This window comes from Gossypium arboreum, chromosome 8 (genome assembly GCF_025698485.1).
Source record: "Gossypium arboreum isolate Shixiya-1 chromosome 8, ASM2569848v2, whole genome shotgun sequence".
Classification (NCBI taxonomy): domain Eukaryota; kingdom Viridiplantae; phylum Streptophyta; class Magnoliopsida; order Malvales; family Malvaceae; genus Gossypium; species Gossypium arboreum.
The window spans coordinates 131580192-131600221 of NC_069077.1; the positions used below are offsets into that span (position 1 = coordinate 131580192).

The 20030-nt window shown below is 31.7% G+C and overlaps 2 protein-coding genes across 2 annotated transcripts; both read right to left on the reverse strand.

Annotated features, from left to right (window-relative positions):
- Positions 1 to 3725: 3725 nt before the first annotated feature.
- On the reverse strand, positions 3726 to 7327 carry LOC108467813 (uncharacterized). Its single transcript, XM_017768600.2, has 5 exons — positions 6761 to 7327; positions 6409 to 6659; positions 6002 to 6293; positions 5199 to 5351; positions 3726 to 4461 (listed from the first exon to the last, which is right to left on the reverse strand). Exons 1-5 carry the CDS (start codon positions 7121 to 7123, stop codon positions 4075 to 4077), a joined length of 1446 nt encoding a protein of 481 aa, XP_017624089.2. The 5' UTR covers positions 7124 to 7327; the 3' UTR covers positions 3726 to 4074.
- A 573-nt stretch (positions 7328 to 7900) lies between these two features.
- On the reverse strand, positions 7901 to 12067 carry LOC108467664 (iron-sulfur protein required for NADH dehydrogenase, mitochondrial). The gene is made up of 8 exons (XM_017768385.2): positions 11690 to 12067; positions 11443 to 11563; positions 11233 to 11355; positions 10655 to 10752; positions 10046 to 10172; positions 9357 to 9442; positions 8774 to 8899; positions 7901 to 8592 (listed from the first exon to the last, which is right to left on the reverse strand). Exons 1-8 carry the CDS (start codon positions 11714 to 11716, stop codon positions 8449 to 8451), a joined length of 852 nt encoding a protein of 283 aa, XP_017623874.1. The 5' UTR covers positions 11717 to 12067; the 3' UTR covers positions 7901 to 8448.
- Positions 12068 to 20030: the final 7963 nt, after the last annotated feature.

Here is a 20030-nt window from a genome sequence, read left to right on the forward strand (position 1 = left end):
TATCACCTATATATATATATATATATATATATATATATTATTCTCATACTCATCCACTAATCCCGTATGACTAAAAAAATAGACTATTTAATTAAATAGTCCTTGCAATTATTTCTTTTTCTTATTAAACCATCTCTTTTAATTTTTATAATTTATTATATATACTAATTACCAATTGTTTCAATAATTAATATATGTATATTTAGTATATGTATACCATCATAAACTTCCACTATGAAAACCTATATAAGTAATGGCCTATTTATTGAATAAATCCTTTAATCAAGTCCTACTTTATCATTTAATAATAACTATTATTTCTTTCTCATAATTAATTTAGTCCCTAACAATTAAAATTATCAGTTTAATATTCAATTAACTTCTAAAGTAACTCTCGAAATTATAATATTAATATTTTTAAACTCGATACATGAAGGCAGGGTCCCAGAAGTATATTTCCCGACACCCCCGACTTACGGGAGTTACATTATCATTTACACACACTTAAATTCAAGATAAAGTTGTAGAGAGAAAATTCTCTAAAGAGATTATTCCAGAAAATTTCTAAAGATATTTTTTTGATTTACAACTTGACCTAAAAGTTTAGAGAAATTACGAAATTACCCCACTAGTAATTTTTGTGAAAAAGTTTTCTAATTCAAAGTAAGCCCACACTCGATAGACGTGAGCTTGAAGATAGTAAATAATACTACTCGATCAAAGCGCTCATCCTAATTTTGATTAAGTGTTTATTAATTTAAATATCACAACTAAGATATCATTTTGAAAATAATTTTAAAATTCTAATTTTTCCCTAAATTTATTTTCAGCTGCGTTTTTCAAACTCGCTTTTCCAACATTATTAACAAAATCATTCACTTTGTTTTTAGTATAGAATATAGATGCATTTTTCTAAAGCTTAATGCTCATTTTGGCCCCTGAATTATATTTGTTTTTCCACTTTGGTACCTAACCATTTTTTCATCTCACTTTGGTACTTAAATTATCCTCTGTTATCCAGGTGAGAGATGTTTTTATAGGTAGAAGTAGATGTAACACCTCTCACTCGTCTCAGGTTTCGGTACGAATGGAAAATGTTACCGGAGCATATACGAAACAAAAATCTTAGAGATATTGAAACTTTAAATATATTTTATAAAACATAAAGTTTAATTTAAGAACAAATTTAAGGCTTTGAAGCATTTTAAAATCATTTAGAATCATTTTGTAAGTGATCAAAAGTGTTCGAGGTCAAAATCCAAGCTTCAGTAGGCTCAAAAAACTCAAAATAGTGTAGTGATCTAGGTTTAGGGCTTATGTATCAATACACAGAACCCATATATCGATAATTGGGCTAAGGTTCCAATACATAGATCCTATGTATTAGCAACTGGGCCAAAAATTGTAACTTTTTAACTGTTGACTTGCCTTGTTTTGAAACTTATAGCATGGGTATCGGAACCTGGTTCCAGAAGCTAAAAACTAGTCCAAAAATACTTAAAAACATGTGCAAACACATCCGTATCATTTCCACGGGTTCTAAGACATTATAAAACAAATTTAAGTCCCCTTTTAAGCTTAAATTACACATCACAATCATATTTAAACTAAATGACTAATCAAAATTCGTTTGATAACACGAAAAGGGGTTTGAATTACAAATCAAATTTACATTTTTCATATTCAAAGTAAGCCTTAGTGTACATGTCATTATTCTTACACAAATAATAACCAATATAGTTACGAAAGAAACTTTAAAACCTCAAATAGTGATGCGATGCTCCCAAGTTGAAGTTCAAGCTCCCTGATAAATCTTAACCTACGCGTTTAAATAACTAACATGTGAGCTCAATAAACTCAATAAGTACTTAAGGATGGTCGTACTAGTCTTGTCTGGTCATTGATGTTGAGCCCGAGTATTTTATTACTGAACTCACTTTTGCCATATATAATGTTTCAATCAATTTGATTTCTTATTATCAAATTATGGGGCTCAACTTATCATTAATGGTTTATGGGTCATTCACATTCATAATCGGGACTCTTGTCAAGTGCTTAATCATGTTTAATCAAATTTTAGCCATAGTTTCTTAATGTTTTCACACATAAGTTCCATTTATGTTCATTTGATCCATAAGTGTCAACAGTTCATTTTCATTTCATTTATTAAAGGCATACCGAATTAGGAATTTAATTCTCAAATCTTTATCTTTTAATTCAATATTCTTATACGATTATCAATCATCTTAATTTACTTAAAATTAAATCCAATTATGCCAATGTTATCATAACATTTTCTTTATTAACTACTCATTCATTAAATTTCTTTTCCTTTCATTCATTTAGCCTCTTAGTTCATATATACCGATTTACATTCATTTAGAAAGTTTCATTATTAAAATTTTAATTTATTTTGTCCTTAATAAACTCTAGTAAAATATAATTGAATATTCGGTATTTCATCCAAAATAGACCAAAAAACATATAAGTGCTTATTGGAAGACAATAGAAAATGCAAATAAAGATACCTTAATCATAAAATTAAAAAAAAAAGGAATTGTTGTAATAATTAGAAAGCAAGTAACACTAATTTAGTTGAATAAAAAGCAAAAAAAAAATCTAGAATAAAATTAATAAAATTATATATGTATTTTACTTTTTTAAAAACTATTTATCTTGAGGCTTTTTTTTTCCTTATAAACCTCTTGCAGCATTATTAAAACCACCATATTAATTCCTTAGAAAACATTTTTCAAAATACAATTTCAAATTTCCTTTTAACTCACATTAATATTAATCTATTTTCTCTCTTTTGAACAATTATATTATACAAATAGGAAATGATTGTAAGAAACAAAAACGTCATGCCATCTTGTATCTCTTATCACTTATGTAATGTCATTTCAACATTTTTTTCTATGTAATTGACATATCATTTTGATAACTTTTTAAACCTGAATCATAGACCCTAAACATTTGATCATAGACCTTGAATTTTGAACTCTAAACCCTAGACTTGGAGTACAGTCTCTAAACCTTAGATCTTAAACTTTAAACCTTAGACCCTAAAATATTAAATCCTAAACCTTAAATCTTAAACATTAAACCTTGAACCTTGAACCATGGACCCAGGGTTCAGGATTCAAGGTCTATGGTTCAAGTTTTAAGGTCTTGAGTTTAAGGTCCAAGGTTTAGGGTTCATGGTCTAGGGTTCAGGATTCAGGGTTCAAAAATTGTGGTTTAGGGTCCAAAGTATAAGATTTAAGGTTCAAGGTCTAGGGTTCAAGATTTAAAATTTAAAGTCCATGGTCTACAGTTTAAGATTTAAGATCCAAGGTCGAGTATTTAAATTTTAGGGTCCAAAGCTTAGGTTTCTAAATCATGGGTTCAAGATTCAACGTACAAAGTCGAGATTAAAAAAATTATTAAAATTATTGTGTCAATAACATGATTTCTCAATAATGGGTCATGTGACGTCTTTGGTTCGTTAATAACCACGCTGTTAAGTTCACTTTTTGTCTCTGGTTCTGGGTCCAGTGCATTCACTTTTTGTGTATGCAATGATAATTTTGGTTCTTTCATTAATAATCACAGCTAAGTTCTTTCACTTAATTTATGGTTTTTTATGTCGTTTATTATAGAACCGAAAGAATACCAGTATCAGATGAAAATATAACATATTTAGAATTAGTACTGGAAAAATTACATATTGGTATCAGATAGAATTTTATTAGCAAAAATCACAACTTTCATAAATTTGATTCTGCAAAATCACACAGTTTTAACAAATAAATAAACATAAACAGAACATCTTTGCATTGGTATGCAAAAGCTGATCTTACCCTAGCACAATGCACAAACCCATGAATTGTGGCAAAAAATGCTCAAAAAACAGCATATGAAGCACTGTCTTTATTTCTCACTTGATATCTTCCCAGGAACTACTTCATTCAGAACCCGGTCAAGAACTTGCTGTGATATTGCCAAACAAATCAAACCCAGACTGATTTCATACAAGGACGTCCTTTGAAACTTGTATTGTTTGCTGTGAATCTAATTTCCTTTAATATCCCATCAAGATGACAGTGTGCCCTCTAATTGACTTGATTTAAGCTTAGGCAGCAACTCAGAAACCACCTTTTGCATTGTAACATGCTTCATCCTGCCATTGCTTCCATTTAGAACCATTTTTGACAGAAATGTGACCTCTTGTGAGTCCAAATGTTCCCTCAGTAGCTCATTCCAGAACTTATCATCCTCATTGAGGTCGGGTGTTTCCATCAATTCCACCACTTGCTTCAATGTAGCTACATTCCTACCAGCACCACAACCCATGGCGGTAGCAGCACCCACGGCATTTGCAAATGCTAACGTAGTAACCAATGGAATATTATGTATAAAACCATATGCAATGGCAGCAACAAAGCTATCTCCACACCCGACAGTGTCCATGATTTTCACCTAATCAAATGTTGAAAAGAATTCGGACAGGTTAGAAGAATGACCAAATCCAAAAGAATGGTTATATTAGACCTATCAATTAGGTGGGTCAGATTGATTTTGGGTTAGATCTATCTAGATCGTGTCGATTCAGATTTAATACTTTCCTATAATTTTGGGTCTGAGTCAATTTCGGGTTCAGATCATCTCAAGTGGTCATTTGGATCAAGTCGTTATGGATTTGAATCATTTTGGATTTTGGCCACTTTAAGTTCAAGTCATCTCAAGTTAGGTGGTAGGTTTGGGTTGTCCCAGGTTCAGATTGCTTTGGATTCAGGCCAATTTAGGTTTGGGTCAATTCATGTTTGGGTTAGGCAAATTCAAGTTGTTGACTTTTTATAATCAAATTGAGTTGGGTTGGACTTGAGATCAAGTTGGATTTTCAAGTTCGGATCAGAATTGATAGGTTTAGTCATATTTAGCTTCTTTACAAGTTGTAAGGAGGCAAATTTTCAGAAAACAGGCTTCATATTTTCAGGGACAATTTACATTTCAAAATATGTATCTGAAACTTCTGTTAGTTACTACTTAACGTGTACATGACCATGAACTTTAAAAATACATTTTCAACCTAAAATGAAAGGCATCCAAGCTTAAAGCAACTTGACAACTTATTCAAGGAATTTCCATAAATAACAATCACCATGTAGCTAAACACTTTTTAAAGTTTTCGGATATACAAGGAAGCTATAACTCACCTTAAATGCAGATGCACAAGTAATACCGGACTTGGTTATCAGAATTGAACCCTTAGGGCCCATCTTCACAACCACCCATTTCGTGCGGTTTCCTTTCCTCAGCAACTCCTGCCCTGCAAGAATCGGGTCCACTAGGCCAGTTAAAGATTCAGCCTGAAAGTCCATAAATGTAAGTAATTAGGTAAACAGCCAAAAGAGGCTATTAGATAGATATATTCCACATCAAATACCATAAAAGCCCAAATACTTCCGACTGGGATCCAACCCTCCGAAGCTGCGGGCATACCTAATATTAATCAAAGAATGAAGAACACTCATGTTCTATAACCTAACAACACCTGTCTTTTTTCAGGCAAAGGGAGACGAATATTGATAAAATGAATGCACGTATAGAGTTCAGCATTTTCATCTCGGATAGTTGACAAATATTCTTAGATTGATGGTTCAGCTAAAGAACTAATCAGTAAAGGAACAATCATTCCAAGTGATTAGACAAAAGTTGAGATGATTCGGGCATGAATTGAAACAGGTCTAATAGGAGACTGGACCATCAGGTTCAACTTGAAGGTGCTTTGACCACGCTTAGACAACAAGGAACAAAAAGGACTGCTGCAAAAATATAGAAAGAAAAGGCCATGGCCTGCACTTTACGAACGATCAAGTGAAGCAACTTCAGAAAGTTGAAATGATTACAATTACATCAAAATGAGATATGAAAGCATTGGAAGATAGATATACAAGCACAACACAAACAGAGAATAAAGGAAAATAGAATGAAAATGTCCATAGATTCAGAAAAGCACCTCGTCAGATGTTAGAAGGAGGACATCACTCATCCTCAAGAAATGCTTAAGTGCTTTTTGCTCTTCCGCAGTTCCACTTAAAAGACTCTTCCCACGCGGCCCTGGATCGAAAAACACCGATGTGCCAACTTCGACTGCATACTCCACAGCTGAGATTATCATATGAGGGGAAAGCTCATCAAAGTCATAACCATTACAAAACAGGATTCTCGAGCGTTTAATTGCCCTCTTTACTTCTTCAGAAAGTGTATTCATCCAGCTAAAAGCAGGTTCCTTACTAAAATCCGCCCGACTAATGAAACAAAAACAAAACCATAAAACTTCAGCAACAATTTTCTCAACCAAATTTGGTGCACATCATTAAAAAAACAGCCAAAAGACGAGGTTTTTTTTTTTTTTTTATTTACCTGCAAAAGCCATGTTTTTGCAAAGGGTCAACAAGCACCCAGCATAAGAGGGTTTCATAAGAAGAACTAGGGGCGTTGAGAACATCAGTTTCTTCACTCATTCCAACCATACCAATTCCTTCAGCTTGAAGCACATCTTCAAGAAACTTCCCATAAATTTCATTACCAACGTGACCTATTGCAACACACTTAAGTCCCAGCCTTGCAGCTGCTATAGCCATATTACAGTTTCCACCAGCTTCCCAGTATTGCTGTGACCCAAAAAGAGAATAAATTTGAAAACCCATTTGGAAAAAGTGTACCATTCCTTTTACCATTATCCAAAAAACTAGGGAAAGAAATCATTTTTTACCTTATCGGGAGGAGAGGAGGATAACTGCTCCATGAAGGCCTTGCGAGAATCTGGGGAAGGAGGGGGTAATTTAGGAACATTGAGGACAATATCGACGCAGAGGTTGCCGAGAGTGGCGACATCGACGGTTTTGACGGCGGCGGGTTTGGTAGCGTTGGAAGAGTGGAAAGAGCAAGAGGGGTGATTGAGAAGTGGGGTATGGAAACCCCGGCAAGAGAAGGCAGAGTAGGGAGATTTGGTGATGGTCTTGTTAGGATGGAGGGAAAAGGGAAAGAGGAGGCGAGAAGGGATAGGGGTGGAATAGTGAAGGTGGGGAGGGAAAGGGAATTGGGTGTTCTTAAAGGCTACTGATTGGTGATTCATTCAGCTGAATGCCTAAGTGAAAATGCGTCAAAAAAACTGATGATGACGACGAAGAAGAAGAAATGGAAGTTGAGAGCAAACAAATTGGAATAGTAGTTTCAAAATAAAAACTATGCTTTAAACTGAAAAGGAAAAGGTCACGGAATAAATGAATGGGTGGCGATTGGCTAAAGATGTTACCTTTTTTATTTCCAAAGGGTTGAGTCAATCAAAGTTCCAACTCTCATAACAATATTTATTATCAAATTTAATTAATTAATTTGTAAATATTATATTAAAAAGTAAATTAATTTTATTTTAAAAATTTTATTCAATTTATTAAAAAAATCTATTTGTACATTAGCTGATAAAATAGTTAAATAATAGAAATGAATTAAATTTTAATAGAAAGATTAAATTTGTTAATAGAAGAGAGAAAAAAGTAACGACTCCTATAAAAGACTTGTTTTATGTTCATTCATCTTTTTACTTTTGATTTCCAGTGAAGGATTCCTAGATGGAATCTGCAATTATGTCGTCACTTTCTTTCATTTCTACATTATTTTCATCTTTTTATCTTTTCTTTTCCAAAAAAAAAAAAGATAAAGTTTGCTTACAAAGTTGAATGGAGATGTTAAATCCATCATAATTTTCATTAGAATGGTTTTCAAAGACCTTTGAATAGCTCGTAATTGTCTTTAGAAAAAGATAGAATCTATGTTTATCTGGATTGTATTACAGGTTAACTTTTCAAACAATATAATCTTAAGAAAAGTTCAAGAAAAAATGTGGCAGGGGTTTTCTTTGGCAGAAAGAGTGACCGCTATTAAAATAGCATATAAATATGCTCAAATTACATTATTCAATGTATCATTGATTTAAGACTTCAACATCTTTGGCCTATTTGAACGATTCAAAACTCAAGTACCAAAAGTGTTGCAACACCCAACCTATGTTTTTTCAATTTCGAAAATTTAAATCATTTCAGTGTCATCTATTTTCAGAATAGTAAATTAACATGAAACAATCAAGAAACCGTGTCCGGCATCCATGTAAAGACAGACCAGATAAAAATGTACAGATCAAGGGCTCATCCCTTCCATCTGCAGTGCAGAAATGCAGACTGGTTATCGTATGCTCCTAGCTAAACTGGTCTGAGTGTGTACTTCATCAAATAAGTTTTCCTAATCACTATGGTCCCAAATGCTTAATAGTGTCATCGAATGACCAAAAATGCTCAAACTCAAAAATTATTTATATCAAGATGAACAAAGCACCACCACGAAAGCACAGGAATGGAGATGGATGGCACGAGTAAACTTCACTGACCAACCTCAAGAGTAGTTTCATGCCTTTGCCAGATCCTCAAGTCTCATGACAACAGTTTGAGCTACATCATGGTAAGCCTTGGAGACAGCGGAATCAGGTGCTGATACCACTATCGGCATGCCTTTGTCACAGCCTTTCCTAATGTCCAATTCAATGGGTATCTGAGAAGGTATTGGTAACGGATCATATAAATTTGCAGCTTTGAATATTAGCAGCTACGTTAAACAATATAAATAGCCATCAAGTTAGGCCAAAGAAAGTCCTCCTTAATGATTTTTGATTTGTTATAGCTAGTCACTTTAATACTTGCTTGTAGTTGGTTAACTTTAATCAACAACTGACCTCACCAACAAGTTGCAAACCCATCTCAGCTGCTGTTTTACGGGCTCCACCAGCACCAAAGATGAACGAAGGTTCACCACAGTGTGGACACTTGAAGCAGCTCATGTTCTCTATTAATCCCAAAATCTGTAAAAGCAGTCGGAATTTCAAAATTAACTCCACAAGAGTAGAGAGGGTATAGTTGTTATAATGATCTATAGTCATAACAAAACTATTACATCACACCGTAAGGAAGTTCTATGGAAGGTGCTGACACCATTCACATGCTCAAAAAGCTTAGCCAATATGCTTTAATGCAGCCATGCACTGTTGGCAACAGTTCAGATATTATACTTTTCCCAGAAAGAATTTCATAAAACCAAAATCTTTCAATGACAACAATGACATTTCTATCCCACAAACAGATTTATAACTTAAAGTACTAAGTAACAGGAACTGACAATATAAATGCGTAATATCACATGCAGTTGAATGCAGTCATTTTTCAAAACTTCATAACAATACCAAATTTAGGCACCATACACAAATTTTCAACAAGCTTTGCAGGCCTGATGAGAGAATACATGCAGAACTTATGACTTACAGGAACTTGAACTTTAGAGAACATTCTAACTCCTCTACGAGCATCAATCAGTGCAACATCTTGTGGGGTTGAAACTATTAACGCACCTAAGAAAAACAAACAATGATTAAAGAAAAAAAACCATCAAACATAAGTTTTTGAATTTAATGAATATATCAGATAGGGCAAGTGAAGTAAGATATGCTTCCCTTCATTTCTGTTTGTCCCCTTCAAGGATGTTGGTGGTTGGACAGTAGGAAAGGAAATAGAGTTTGGGGAGAGGGTAAAAGTGATGTTCTTATCCTTCTCAAACTAGACCTTAGAAAATAAAAGACATCAGAATTTTAGCCTCTTATTCGCGCAAGAAAGAATCGGGAGAAGGTGATGGCAAAAAGGTAACATAGTAAGGTAGTAATTATTTTCATTCAAGCTATTGTGATGTCAAAGCGATTCAACTTTATCAAGGAAATCACCTAAAAATCATATATAGGCACAAATGATCTGAATGATGATGACATTAATGAGGTTTGATAGATGAAGCTTGAATTTACATAGCGAGTAGAACACCCATCCAGCAAAAGAGGTATTTCATGTTTTATGACTAGTCCAAGCTCATCTTGATTTTGATATATGTCAGTTTTCAAGCACAGTACCAAACACCTTTCTACCAAAAGAAGGGGAAAAAAAGAAGCTAAAATTTTATTATCCACCTGACAACTGAAGCTTCTGGGACATAGTTAGTTGTGCATCACCTGTGCCAGGGGGCATATCCACCACAAGGATATCAAGAACTCCCCAAGCAACTTCCCTCGACATTTTCTGAAGAGCACTCATCACCTGAAATAAATTTAAGCTATCAAAAAATACCATGTAAACTTAAAATGTGAGAAGGAATGTTTAAAACAGTTTAGCTTCCAAAATTCTTAAGATTGGAAAATGCATTTGTTAGACAGGTAACATATATTATGAGCAGTCTTTTTTTTGCAGGGGTTGTAGATTTTATGAATAACAAAAGTAGGCAAAGGATGGAAATACACAAGTTCCAATTTACGGGACATACTCTCAAATGAAGCAACTGTGACTTATAACACAATATCTACATTATATGAAATAGGGAAGCCAACTCAACTAAGGTTGGATTTGAAACTAATAGGCTGGCAGCACAATCTTGCTTTCTCTTCTCTCTGAATGTAAGAAGAGATAGATGGACAGCTGGATTGTTAAACAAGCCACTTTTTACACAGAAGCTATAACAATGTTTATGTTCCAGCATGAATGAGGGAAAGAAAAAGAACAAGAAACTTTATAAATTAGAATACCATGGGGCCTCTCCAGACAATTGGTGCATCCTTATCCACCAGGAATCCCATTGACATACACTTCACTCCATAGTTTTCAATAGGAATCATCTTCATATCTGTGCGTGTGTGTATGAGAGAGAGAGAGCTTTAAAAACATATCTCATATAAAAGGTAAGAAATGATTGTAAACTATCTAGCTAAAATTCTGCTGTCAATGATTCTTTCTGAGCTAGCCTAAAAGACCACAAAATTTTTGACTCAGGCATGCATCGATCCAATTCTTATTAAACTAGAGATAGAGATAAAGAATATGATCTTTAACCATTTGTTAATTGATCATTGAAGATTCAATCTGCTATGTAAGATTTCATACATAACTGAAATCTACAATGAAACACATTCAGCACTATCAGATGGAACTTTTTTAGCCTCCTCCCCTCCCCCACCCATGGCCAAAAAAAAGAGATTACACTTTTAAGTGCTTCATTCCTGTTGTAACTTGTAATTAATGGATAATTAATATACAAATAGATATAACATTTTCCACATTTTCATCCACTGACAGAAAGATATCTATTGGAAGATAGAAATGTTACCATTATTAACTTCTGGCTTTTGGTGGATGTTCATCATGGTCGGAACAGATGGTCCATACACATCTGCATCAAGCACGCCCACCTTCAATCCGCACTTGTTAGCTAAGGCAACCGCCAAATTAACTGCAAAAGATTGCAAAACAACTAATATTAGTGGAAACCCCTGGGAAATGGCATTCCTACCTCATAAATCTGAAAAGAATAGATTACCTGCAGTGGTAGACTTGCCTACACCACCTTTACCAGAAGCAACAGCAATCACATCTTTAACCCCGTTAATTCTCAGTTGATCATTGCTTAACACTGAATAGCTCCTAACACCCCCAAGCCTCTGCCCAAAGAAAAAAAGAACAAAATTTTGAATCAACCCCTAAAAGAAGAGTAAATTTCTCAAATATCAACAAGAAATGAAGCTTTAATAAGTGAAACCAGCGAAGCACAAGAGCCTTTAACTTACAGCAAAGGGTCGCCAGAAGCCTTTCATTAGGAAGTAAGTAACAGTTAACGAGTCTCAGAAACACACAACAGCAAAAGATCGCATCTTTCTTCACTTAGAGATACTTGGTGCATTGATTTTGGTTGTTTGCCCATCAACAAGCATGAGGCGAGGTCTATGAAGAACCTACGAAAGGAAGGTGAAGCCCACTTACCTGGAAGGGTAGTAGGGGCCATCAAGAAGCCCATCGACTAGATTGGTGAGGTGGGTGCCCAGCTTAACACTAAGGCCCTATGGGTGCGTGTTAGAATGGGTGGACCCTGCCAGTATGAAAACGCTGCCCTTTTAAACTCGGAACATTTCGCTGTTAAAATAGCGCAATGCTAATTTAGGGTTTACCATTTTTCATTTCAATCTTAGAAGTTTTCTGAAAAGAAAACATATTCTAGTAGCGGTCATCAGCTTACGTTTCTTTTCCCATCATTTACATTTGAATTATTTTGAGTTGAACCATTATCAAACTCCAAACATTTCACTAGTAAACAAAGTTTTTCATATTTTCATAATTTCCAATTCATATTGTTTAAATTATTTAGATAAATTTTTTTATTGAATCATTATCTTTTGGAGAAAATATTATATGAAACAGTGACATAATGTCATCGGTATCCCTTTTCCAACAATTTTTATATCGTATCAACATTTTCATCCTAAAATAAAATAAAATCTAAATTTAAATCCTAAAATTTAGAATGAAATTACTAATGTAGCATAAAACTAATGTGGTATCCAGTTTGACACTTAACTTTGGATAAGTTTATATTATTTGTTAAGGCAATTTTAGATTTAGGTCATTTTGGATTCAGATAATCTCTAGTTTGACCTTCCTATTTGAATAAGTTTGACCTATTTTCTAAAATTATCAGGTTTGACACTCTTATTTGAATAAATTTGGGCTATATATTTGCTAGACACCTATTTGGATAAATTTGGACTATTTATTAAAATAATTTTAGGCTAGATAATTTTAAATTAAAATCATTTTAAGTTTAGATTATTTTTATACAAATTATTTTGAGTTTAAATTATTGACTTCGATATTAATTTTAAGAGTAAACGTTTACTCTTTTTTTTGAAGTGTTTTCAACACAATGACGTACAAATAGTGGTGCAAATATTCAATATCGTATTAGAAAATGAGCCCACAAGACTAATGAACTTTTCTCTATTGTAAATTCCAAGCAATACTAGTTCATTTAGATCCCAATCCGATCACTAAATCAACACCCAAATGAACTATCGTAGCTAAATTTGAAGCTCATCTCTATTCCATGGTGGAAGCTAAAAGCTTGTAAAACAAGGCCACAAAAGGTTTTCAACACCTTGTATTCTTTTTCTTGGCTACATTACCTCAACATACACGCATCTTTTGTTTTCTTCGCCTTTTACTTCCCCATACGCACTATCTTTTTCACATTATATAATAAGTCAGGATTGACATAGATGATTCAAACCATTGACATATATAATAACATAAAATGGTGCACGTTCCCCACTTTTTATGACTGTCAGTGGTTGAAGGTGCCGTGTTGTTTATCAGTTCCACCTCCTTTCCACCTTCAAACTACGGCTTAATTTAGTCAAATTTCTGAAATTTCAGTAAAGCCAAAGCCCTATTCAGGCTGCAGTCAAACCACACCCATAGGATAACCACTCAACTCCGCTGCCTCTCTATATATTTATTGAACCTTCTCACCATTCTCACCCACCTCATAGCAATAATATTCTGCCCTTTCAAAGAAGATGGTAATCGAAAACCTGTTTACAGCTTTATTGGGTTTCACCTTATTAATAGCCTCGCTTCAACTTGGTGCAATGAGGCCATTGGATGGGGAGCAATGGCTGGCAAAACATGAGCTTCTGCTTCAATCACTACAGAAAGGTCCGGTGACGGGGACCGGTCACAATCCATGCACCGAAATCTCCGGAAGAGAAACTGGCATCTGCAAGCTGGGTGGTATGAACGTTGCCGGTAATGTTATGCACGCAGTTCCGGCGCTTACCGGAGTTGTACCTAAGTTTGGGGTACTGGCTTCTACAGCCAAGGAGACTCATCATGATTCTTAATATGATGGAAAATAGTTTTCCTAGTTGTTTAACAACATACTTGATTGATAACTTATTTTTCTTTATTCTTAGTACGTCCAAAGTCCAAGTAATGTTGGGCTGGAAATGAAACCGCTGTTAATTGACAATTTATTCAAGAAACATATGTATAGTTTAATTGTTTTATTCAAAATATTTGTATTTTTTCTTTTTTATTTTAAAAGTTGCATGCTTTCAGTTTATAATGCTTTTGCTTATCTTTTCACCAGTCATATGCAAAAAACCATGTTCCCATTTGGTTCGGAACGATGGACATTTTTGTTCAGGATTATTACCAGTCTCACAGGTTTATTACTTTTTTCCGTAAAAGTAGTGCACCATTTATTTGCGGGTTGGTCGGTTCGGACTGACTCAAAAATTTAGGTTCATTTTTTAGGTTTAGCCCGATTTAAAAAATAAATTTAAAATTTTGCATAAACTTGACTCAAATGAAAAAATATTAAACTTGAGTTCGACCCAATTCATCCGTATTAAAATTATCTTACTTAAAATAAATTTAAAAAACATAATACATTAAATATACTAAAATATTAAAATAAATATTTTCAACAAATTAAAAATACATTAAAAAATCTTAATACTTAAATAATACTAAGATAGTTACAATTTAGCAAACAAATGTCTCTAAAATATAGCATAATTAACAATAAAACAAGAGTTATACAATATTCAATTAATAACAATAAAATAATAATAATAATGTAATACTAAAATGATAGCAAAACATCAGTAAAATAATAGCAAAATAGCAGCAGAAAAAAAAAATAGATTGATTCGGGTCGGGCCAAAAAATTTTACATGAGGTCCGATCTATTTAAAAAATTGGTCTCATTTTTTGTCCAATCCTTTTTTTTAGATTTATATTTTTGTCCAAATCTTTCCATTTTTTAAATAGACCTTCAAACTCTGGTGGATAATTTGACCCGTGATGAATTCTAGTGAATATATATATATATATTTGTACTTTGTTTTAGAAGAAGAAAAGTCCACAAAATGCAAATTTGCATGCATTGACTGAAAAATAATATTTTTTCTTGAATGTTTAGTTGGGTGGAATCCAGAAAAAAAATTATTCAAAAACTAAATTCGCTAGGAAATTGGTAAAAATATTATGTAGTCATGAAATAAGTAAAACAGAATGTGTATTTTGAAAATAAAATATAAAAAATATTCTTTATTGGTAAAAATCTTGTTTATTAGGAAAATAAATAAAATATAAAGTGTATTTTAAAAGTAAAATATAAATTAAAATTACTAAAAGGAAAATCATATAACAACAAAAGAATATCAACAAAAAATAGCTACCTCTACAGTTTAATAATTACTTATATTTGTGGAGCCTAGTTTGAAAATTTAATTCAATATCTTTAATCTAGTACAAGGAATGACTTTAATCATATCATTCGTCAGTGTAGCAACCTCACATTTGTACTTAATATATAACAACCGTTACTCGTTTTGGTTTTGAGATATGAAAGATGTCACTGAAACACATATATTGTAAAAATCTTGAAAAAAATATTTAAGAATTTAAGATTTGAAATAATTTAATTAAATTTTAGATAAAAATTTAAAATTATTTAAAAAAAATTAATTAGTGATTGGAAATATTAGAGGATGAATTCCGAGCTTCAATGAGCTCAGAATGTTTGAAACAGTACAAAAATGCAAAATCAAGAGTTATGTATCAATACATATACCCCATGTGTGGACATATATAGTAATGATTTTAGTGTGAAAATAATCATAAAAATTGCACACCTTAATTGTTATTTTATCAATAATATTAATTTGCATAAGATTAAGAAATCATTATTATGTGTATTATCAAATTATTATTAATATTTAAGACACATTGTATATATCAATAATGCTTCAATCAGTTTTTTTTATTTAATATTTACAGTGATAAATGTTTCACAAATAGAGGCTCAAAATTAATAACAAAATCTTTTAAATTTGGTTGCATACAATTTTATTATACCACAAATTAAATGGAAAAAACCCATTAAGGCGTAAACAGTGGTTCAGAAAGGCTCCAACTCGAAAAGAGCACAAAGCCCATTTAAGAGCTCCGGCTCTGCTATGGCATAATCTTAAGGGGAGCATTCATCGTTGTCGAGTTAAATTGAGTTAAAAAGTTTTGAGTGAATTAAGTTAATAAATTTTATTTTAGTAATTGAATTTAATTTAAATATTTTTGTATTGAGTTAAAATAATTTAAGTTAAGTTTAGTCGAGTTAATGAATTTTATCATTTATAATTAATATTGCGTTTACATGGACGGATTATTTAACTAGTAGATGAAATATATGATTATTAAACTACATAAATAAGGTTGATGGGTAAACATTTATCAAAATGACGTAGTTTTACCTTTTAACTAAATAGTATTGACTTTTAACTTTAAAAAGTTAAATATTTATCAAAATGATGTATAATTTTGTCTTTTTTTTTCGAATTTTCAGATAATTTGAATTGTATAATTTATATTTGAGTAAAAGCGAAATATTTAATTTTTATTTAAATTAATCCAAATAACTTGAACTATTTAACTTAAAATTTTAATTTTTATCTAATTTTTGAATTGATTCAAATTTTACTCTTCTTTAATATTCTTTATTACAAGTCAAACCGAATAAATCTTGTTAACATGCCATGTGGCATCATCTGCCTCTTTCTTCCTCTTAACAGAATCAACATTCTGCAAAGCTTTCCCAATTCAGCAAAGTATAAAAAGGAGCACGTGCATTTAATGCATGGTTTTGGGAAGTAGAATTCATCGGAAATTAATTAGAGTATTATTCTAAAATAAATGGTTGGGTTGATTAATTAGATATAAATTTAATTCAATTGTATTAAAAATTAGTTAGGTTGGCGGTTGAATCAGATTTTTATTTATTTATAAATTTTAATTGAATTGATGAGTTAATAATTTGTTCAATTCCATCGCTGATTTAATTATGAAAATCGTAGTTTAATGTTCTTGAAATGGCAAGACATTGTAATCAATTAATAATAAATAACAATTTGATCTAGTCAGATTAATAGGCAACTCACCCATACATAAATAATTATATTTAAATTCAATTATCATATACCATTTCAAACACGCATACATTAGTTAAATAGTTACTTTTATATAATGTCAATATTTTAATTTTGAACATATATTTTATTTTTAAAATATAATTATATGTTATTTTACTAATCTAATTTGAATAATCTAAATTTTTTATTTAAGAGAAAATTTTGATCTACTAAATATTTCTCGTACACTTTATTATGAATATACTCATTTCAACTAAATTACATAGTATACTTACACTTTATTCAAAACAAATATATATATATATATATATATATATACTTATACTTATCCAAGGATCAATCGATAATGACAAGACATATACATTAAATATTAAAGAGGAAATAGCCCAACAAATATAAAAAGATAGAGTAAATAGATAAAATTGTGTATGATATTTAATTTTCTTGTTAATGTTATTGGTAAGTATTGCCAATACTTTTATGGGCTAACATATTATATCGATGATTTGATTTTAAATTTCTCTATTAGAATCTTTTATGTGAGCATTATTGATAATTTTTATATTAATTAATATTATTTTTAGAATTTAAAATTCCACAGTTGCTTAATTACAATATATACTATCAAATATGATATAGAAAATTACTCTATAATTATATTCTGTTAGCCAAACATGTTTAGAAAATTGAAATTGGTTATAATTACAATAGGATATAATTATTAGCCTAAATCATGGTAAAAGTGTCGTGGCGGCTCTTATTCTAATAGTCAGATTGTATTTTGTCTTTTCTACTAAAAAAGAGTAAATTAGTCTCTATAGTTAGATGAAATAGCAAAGTGGTCTTTTTGTTAAAAGTTTCATCCATTATCACTATTAAAAATGAGTCCATGTATATCAACATGAGGTACACATAGCATATTAGTTTTTAATAGTACAAATGAATAATTCAACAGAATAATCAATTTTCTCTTTAATCTAATATACAGAATTTACTTATATTTTTAGTACAAAAGTAAAGTAACATCAATCTCTTATATAAATTCCTCGATAATTCTTTACCTAAATCATAGAAAAAGAAAAAGGAATGTTCCCATTTGGTCATACACAATATACACGCAAAATTTATCTAATATATGTAAGCAACTAATTAACCAGTTGCTGAAATAAGGGAAACAAGGTGGATTCGTTTGAGATTAGCGGAGGCACTGAATCTGGTAGCAAGCGCCTAGGAGGAGTCATAACATGGTCTACGAGGGCTCTCTCGTTGGTGCAAGGTGTGCCACCAGCGTCAGGAATGTAAGTGCATCCATTGTGTCCAGAAGGTGGGAGTGGGACAACTTCCTTTTCAAAAGACTTTAATGCAGCAGTGTCTTCGTTTAAAACCCGAGACGACTCACATTGATGGGCTCTTACAAGGAAAAACAAAACGGTAATGACAAGAAAAAGATGTAAACACCTCATTGCTATGTATATAATAATAATATGGGTCAAAGATAGCAAAATCAACCAAAATGGCCGAGCTCTCATGAATATGAGATTTAGATGGAAAGGTAGGTGTGTATTTATATGCATTTGTGACAAGTTGAAGGATGAATAAGAGATAGCTGAAATTGAATGCATGGTTTTGGGCGGTTTTCATGTCAGGCTTTGCTTTGTGTTCCTTGGCGGAGAGCTGCGGCCTTTAAATCAAACATTTGTCACGGGATAGAGGTTGTGCAGTTTTATGGAAGCTTTTGGAACAGCAAATCACTATCATGAAGTCGCTTTATCTGTTGGCAATTGCTACCCATCTTTCATCTGTTTTTACGCATCAGCATTCACATGAAACTAGAAAGAGACGTGGTTATATATGCCGTCATGTTGATAGGAAATATATAGCCGATTGAGACGGAGATTTTTTTTTTTCTCGATTTTCCATGGAATAAAAGTAAGGGCTGCTGCCTGCAACTTGTGAAGTGGAGCTTTCGCTTTGTCTATTATTCCAGGAACTGTGGTATCTTGTGAACCCATGATTAGAAATTGAAAGCATGCAAGTGTGTCATGAAGGAAAAGATCATCAATGTGTAAGTTAAAATCCCTTTGATTTATTGCATATAATAATTTATATAAAACCATTACCCTGAAATGAAGCTTCCAATCTCATTGCTTGTTTCCCTACTAGCTAGTCAAGTCTCTGGAAGCCGCAGCTATCCCTGCCACTTGGGTTTTGGAGTCAAAAGATGTACCAATGTCTAAGCTTCCATGGGAAGTTGATGCTATAATTCATGCTTCACGTTCATGATTTCATTCATATAGGGTTGCTGATTGGGTAGTTAAAGCATCTATAGTCTATCCTGTTGATTGGATGTTTACTGCTACGAAGCCTTGATTCATTATTGTCATTTCACATTCTTAGAAATTATTGAAAGTGATAATTAAGAATTTCTGAAAATTTTATCTTTTATAGATTAAAAATGGACATAAATCATGTATTGATTTCACTGAATGCATATACTTTTCATTTGAATTATATCACTTTTCATTTGAATTATATCATACAATCATATTAATTAAAATGACTAATTTCCATAATGATATAATTTTCATTACTTTATAATGATATAATTTAGATTAGATTATGAAACCCATGATGTGAATAAAAACATTTATATAACAAAATTATAAAATTTATAAAAATCAAATATGACTTTGATTAAACGGATAAAATTAATTTATTAAAAAGCATAATAATTTGGATATAAAAATCAAACCTAACGTATTATGTGTATTTATTTTTCTAAATTTATTAAAATACAAAAAAACATAAATATTCTCCAAATAACATTTCTTACATGGTAGAAAAAGGAGCTTTTGGTTTTTTTTATTTAACTAAACTAAAATTCAATTGATAAATGACACTAACTCAATCAACTTTTAATATGTAAACATAATGACAAATTTATTACTTAGTGTTAACATATTTTATCAATTTGACACTTTTTTTAATTAAATTTAACCTTCAATCTTTAAAAAATTAAATTTAACCATTAATCTTTAAAAAGAGCTAAATTAGTTTTTAATAAAATATTAACTAAAAAGTAAAAATTTTAATCACAACACTTACATAACAATCCACATATACTTTATATATTTTTAAAATTTTT

Coding starts and splice junctions, on each gene's coding strand:
- LOC108467813 (XM_017768600.2), bottom strand. CDS start 7,123: ATGAATCACCAATCAGTAGCCTTTAAGAACACCCAATTCCCTTTCCCT. Junction 6,660..6,760: donor CCTCCTCTCCTCCCGATAAG/GTAAAAAATGAT, acceptor TTTGGGTCACAG/CAATACTGGGAAGCTGGTGG. Junction 6,294..6,408: donor CAAAAACATGGCTTTTGCAG/GTAAATAAAAAA, acceptor TTGTTTCATTAG/TCGGGCGGATTTTAGTAAGG.
- LOC108467664 (XM_017768385.2), bottom strand. CDS start 11,716: ATGAAAGGCTTCTGGCGACCCTTTGCT. Junction 10,173..10,654: donor TTGTCTGGAGAGGCCCCATG/GTATTCTAATTT, acceptor AATTTATTTCAG/GTGATGAGTGCTCTTCAGAA. Junction 9,443..10,045: donor CCAGAAGCTTCAGTTGTCAG/GTGGATAATAAA, acceptor TGTTTTTCTTAG/GTGCGTTAATAGTTTCAACC.